The 5,000-nt window shown below is 37.7% G+C and overlaps 1 protein-coding gene across 1 annotated transcript in view; it reads left to right on the forward strand.

Moving 5' to 3' along the window:
- LOC138004468 (dynein regulatory complex protein 1-like) overlaps nucleotides 1-5,000 on the forward strand; it is a 29,118-nt gene that overhangs the window by 11,133 nt on the left and 12,985 nt on the right. The window contains exons 11-15 of the mRNA XM_068850996.1: nucleotides 1-5; nucleotides 2,522-2,586; nucleotides 2,707-2,766; nucleotides 2,975-3,049; nucleotides 3,613-3,759. The exon at nucleotides 1-5 is cut by the window's left edge and continues 70 nt beyond it. Coding sequence (XP_068707097.1) covers nucleotides 1-5; nucleotides 2,522-2,586; nucleotides 2,707-2,766; nucleotides 2,975-3,049; nucleotides 3,613-3,759 — 352 coding nt within the window. The remainder of the gene's footprint in view (nucleotides 6-2,521; nucleotides 2,587-2,706; nucleotides 2,767-2,974; nucleotides 3,050-3,612; nucleotides 3,760-5,000) is intronic.

Here is a 5,000-nt window from a genome sequence, read left to right on the forward strand (position 1 = left end):
TTCAGGTCTGTTGACTAATAAATTATAATATTATTTTAAATTAATTAGAGTGGTTTTCAATTGAGTGTCGAAAGTAACTAGCAAATTGCTTTGGTTTCGCATTACTTCACACAGTGATTGGTTTAAAGTTCTTGCGCCACTTTTTCAACCAATAAAAAGTGAAACTAAAACCAGTTGTGCTTAATCATCTTGGTATTGCTGGCTTTGCGTCCTACATTGTGAGACAGAAATGATGCATCTTGAAATGCAAGCTTGTAATTAGATGCATGCAGATTTCAATAAGTATCACACAGTGTCTCCTTGGTCCTTTCCGCAACTTCAACATTACTTGCATCCCTAGAATACAGACATGGGTGTGCATCATATTGATTATTTACATTGTACTTTCATTTCTGGAAATAATTGTTGTGACTGTGAATTTTTAACTCTGTCCAGTGCAAGATGATTTTAGTTATCAATGGGGAACCTCTTAAGGCAAAAAAGCATCACAACATCTCTGTCCAGTCAAAAACGATGTCCCCTTTAACAATATCTGTAGTGTTGATAACTAAAAAAGCATGTCCTCTTATTAAAACCCTTTGCCTCCTAAAAGTAACACTTGGAGCTTTTTATTCTGTCTTAAATTGGCAGTGGGTACGTGAGAATTTGCCTGAAGGCCACGAAGCAGGAAGCGGTACACCAAGCATATTTGAGCTGCTTTTGCGATGATTGATACTGGAAGTGAACAAACTCATATGATGAGATTGCATGAAGACATAAGAATGTTATATTAGTAAAAGGGGGAGTTGTGTTTGCAAAAGTGGGGAGTTTTTAGAAGTTACGCATCGCTTGTGTTTATGGCAACACTTAAAAAATGACGTTTAAGAACGCTGAGTTAATAATTAAAGAAAGAGATCAAATTAATTCCGCACTTAAATCACAAAATCGTGTTGACACCATGCTTAAAGAACAAGGCATACTCAATGACTGTGAAGGAAGGGTTCACTGGTTTCTAAAAAGACTCGTAATGCTGTGTCGGTGGGGAAGAGAAACACAAAGTGGAAATATCATCAAATAACATGCAAATGTTCATACCAAAATGAAAAAGGGCGCGTTGATCATGTTTATGCCCTTCTTTTCAGGCTTAGTTAAAAATATAGACAATGCACATGACTTTTTTTACAGCCTCAAGGACATCAACACTGGTCAGCATGCAAATAACACGCTTCAGGAATGAGTACACACGCATTGCATTCTTAAACTATTGAGTCTTTGACATCATTTTCTCCTCGACCCAGCACTCCCAAGATTTCAAAGTTAGTAATGGAGGACCATTAAATAAGAAAAGTTCAGTTAAAATAAACAGGTGTCTTTTTAAAACCAAAACTTAAAACTTGGTTCACTAAGTGTTTAGTTAACATAGTACTGTTGTAAAATCCATAAAAAAAAAAAAGAATAATTATTTTTTTGATCGTAGTAGCACTTTAACTCTTAGACTACTGTGTCCAAACTGCCTCACTTTCAATACAGAAAACAGGCTTGAAGAACTAGGTAGTATGGATATGCATTGATATTTTTATGGTTGGTTAACTTGATGTATCGTACGGACCGTTAGCTTCTCTTTATGGTCACTAAGTGTTTAGTTAACATAGTTGTAAAATCCAAAAAAAAATAATAATAATTTTTTTTTTGGTTGTAGTAGCACTTAAACTCTTAGACTACTATTTTTATGGTTGGTTAACTTGATGTATCGTACGGACCGTTAGCTTCTCTTTATGGTTCACTAAGTGTTTAGTTAACATAGTTGTAAAATCCAAAAAAAAAAAAAGAATAATTTTTTTTTGGGTTGTAGTAGCACTGAAACTCTTAGACTATTGTGTCCAAACTGCCTCACTTTCAATACAGAAAACAGGCTTGAAGAACTAGGTAGTATGGATATGCATTGATATTTTTATGGTTGGTTAACTTGATGTATCGTACGGACCGTTAGCTTCTCTTTATGGTCGGTATGCTCACCTTACAGTTGGTACGGACTGTATGGATCGTAAGGCCTCCTGGGCCTACCATATGAATGTGCAAAACTGTAAGTTCCCTCAATGATATGCAGCTTACAGACCGCTAACTTCTCGGTTGACAGTCTGTACAGATCAAAAATAATAACTTACGGACCGTATCGGGGGTGTCTTGAAAACGAAGACCCTTAAGACCCAAAGACTCGAAAATGAAGAAAGTAACCCAAAGTTACGCTTAATTTGGCTAACCCTTGGCCTAACTAGGCCTTAAATGTTGGGTTTTAGGCGTTGGGTTAGCCCAATTGAGGGTTTTGGGTTACTTTCTTCATTTTAGAGTCTTGGGGTCTTGAGGGTCTTTGTTTTCGAGACACCTCCGTATCAGTATTGGACACGTAGGTCTAACCCCAGATGATTTTGATACTCGTCAATGGGGAACCCTCTGGGAATGAAAGGATTACGAGTAACCTTTAGTCAAGTGCCTGGAAATCCACTTAGAGCTGCTTTTTTTGTTTTTTTGTTTTGTTTTGAAGGTTTTGAAGAAACGAGATGAAGAAAATACCATCACAAAATCACAGCAGAAACGAAAAATCACAAGGTTGCTAAATAATAATAATTACATTGTATGATCATGGGACTCTAAGCTGACAACTTTAGTCACTGATAATTTTAAAAGCGGTCATTTTCATGAGTCTTATGGTTCGGTGCTGTTTTTCAGACTTCAAGACGTCCTAAATAATCTGAAACAGAAGTTGGCTAAACAAGAAAAGCAATATAAGTAAGCTTGTGGAAAATGATTATGCTCTTTATATGGTACAGTAAGCATCTTACACTCAGACAATAGAAACCTGTGAATACCGCTTTCCTTTGTTGCTCATTGCCATCCCAAAGGAAAGTGAGCTTTCTAACCCTGGTAGAGGTGAGTGAGCAAGGGAGGCTAATTTCATAGATAGTAATGATTTTCTTTTTTGGTTGGTGTTTTATAGGGAAGATAACCAAGCTCTCACTGACGATTATAAGCGAATAACAGAACAGTTCAGAGAACTGCAGAAGAAGTCAAGGTGAGACGAGTTTTTCCATTAACCTCAAAGTTTATTCATGCAGGCTATTTATTGTGTCAGTTTTAAGAGTTATTAAATTTTCATGAAAAACATGTCAACTGAAGGCAATTTTGATTACATTTTTAAGCCTCATTGTTTTGGTTACCACCAAGATGGGAACTTGCAGCAATATATGGGAAATTGGAAGTACATGTGCAGCTGTAGTCAGGAATAGACCTTTTTGCAGATACAGTGGCCATTTTGATTTGTATTGTTTCAAAAGTCATTATGGGATGCTCTGGGGGCAAAATAGTCTGTATTTTCCCCCTGGGCATCCCATAATTGCTATTTGAAACAATAGAATTCAAAATGCCACTGTATCTGCAAAAAGGTCTATTGCTGTTAGTGTGATTGAAAATTAAATTTTAAAAAACACACTTCCCAAATTACTCAGCATTATCTGCATGACTGTTAAAAGATGATTTTATTTTAAGTGACATTGTAGAATGTACACATGTGTACATGTCACATAATGACATACTGGTCACTTAACATTTGTTACATTAATTTCTCCACAATTGTAGACATTTTCAAATGACTGATCAGAAGAAGTTCCAGGACATCTGGTCCATGAATGAAGAGCAGGTCAGGGAACTGGTACACAGTGTGATGGAAGAAGATAGAATCATCCATGAACATCAACTGGGATTACCATGGCAACAACCCGACCTGTGAGTTATGTCACATGGCCTGGCCTACTGTAATTTGTTGACTTTATTAAACAGGGCAGCCACTGGTGTTCGGGGTGCTAAAATATTAATTTGAATTAGGGTTCTGCATAAGGACCACCAACTTGATTTACCTTCCACAGTCTAGACTTTTGTTTCGGAAACTGTATGCATAAACCCAACCTCGTTCCCAGGGTTCTCTCCTACTCTTCCCCTGGAGCGAGGAAGAGTGGGAGAGAACCCTGGGAACGAGGTTGGCGTAAACCCTAAACCCTAACCATGAACTTGAACTTGAAAATGACTGTAGAAAGGTCAAACTGTCATTATAGTCAAGGCTGTTGCCTAACAGGAGCCCGGTAGCCTGGGGCTCCCAAAGAATAGCTCTGGGCGCCTTAATTTTTCACAGCAACACCTTTCACTTCATATATTGGGCTCCTAAGTTCTCAGCGTTTAGCTATGAGGGCCCCTTTAAAATTTTCTTAGGCAGCAGCCTTGAATAGTATTTATCATCCATTTTTTTAAGTGTCTCTTTAAAAACAACTTTTTAACCATCCTGTCATCCTCTGAAAATAACAAAGGCCACACATACAAGCAAGTATTTAGATTTCCATTCACACAGCCCAACGCAAAGCAAAAGAGCTGTTGTTAAGTCCTTAATGTACCGCACTAAATGCATTCCATCAACAACTGCACAAAGACTGAGTGAGGAATGACGTGTTTTTACCAATGACCTAAAAGCTAATTGCTAACCTGAAAAATTCATCAAGTCAGTCAGTCAGTCAATCAACTGAATCCCCAGGAGAAACCAAAAGCATATGCATCAATTCCATATATTAAAGGCGTGTCAGAGCGAATGAGATGAATTTTAAACCGCGAAAACATTAATACAGCTTTAAAACCGCTAAAAACAGGAGTAGCTGACAAAAGAACAGTTGAAAGGAATTGTATACAAAGTGAGTTGCAGAACGTGCCCTTTTACATATATCGGAGATAGTAAAAGAAGTTGGACATTTCGGGGGGTTAAACACAAGCCTTGAACAAATGGGAATGTCTGCTCTGTGGTAAAACAGCATGCCAAAACCACTGGCCATGACATACACCCAAATTGTGCATGCATTTTGGAAACAGGCGTGAAAACCAAGGACAAAAGGCTTTTGAGTCATTACATTAATTCCTTGTTAACTCTGTTAATGAGAGAGCACCCTTCCCAAGGGTTTACGCATCACTGGTTTCCTCCCTTAGGA

This window comes from Montipora foliosa, chromosome 5, assembly GCF_036669935.1.
Source record: "Montipora foliosa isolate CH-2021 chromosome 5, ASM3666993v2, whole genome shotgun sequence".
NCBI lineage: Eukaryota > Metazoa > Cnidaria > Anthozoa > Scleractinia > Acroporidae > Montipora > Montipora foliosa.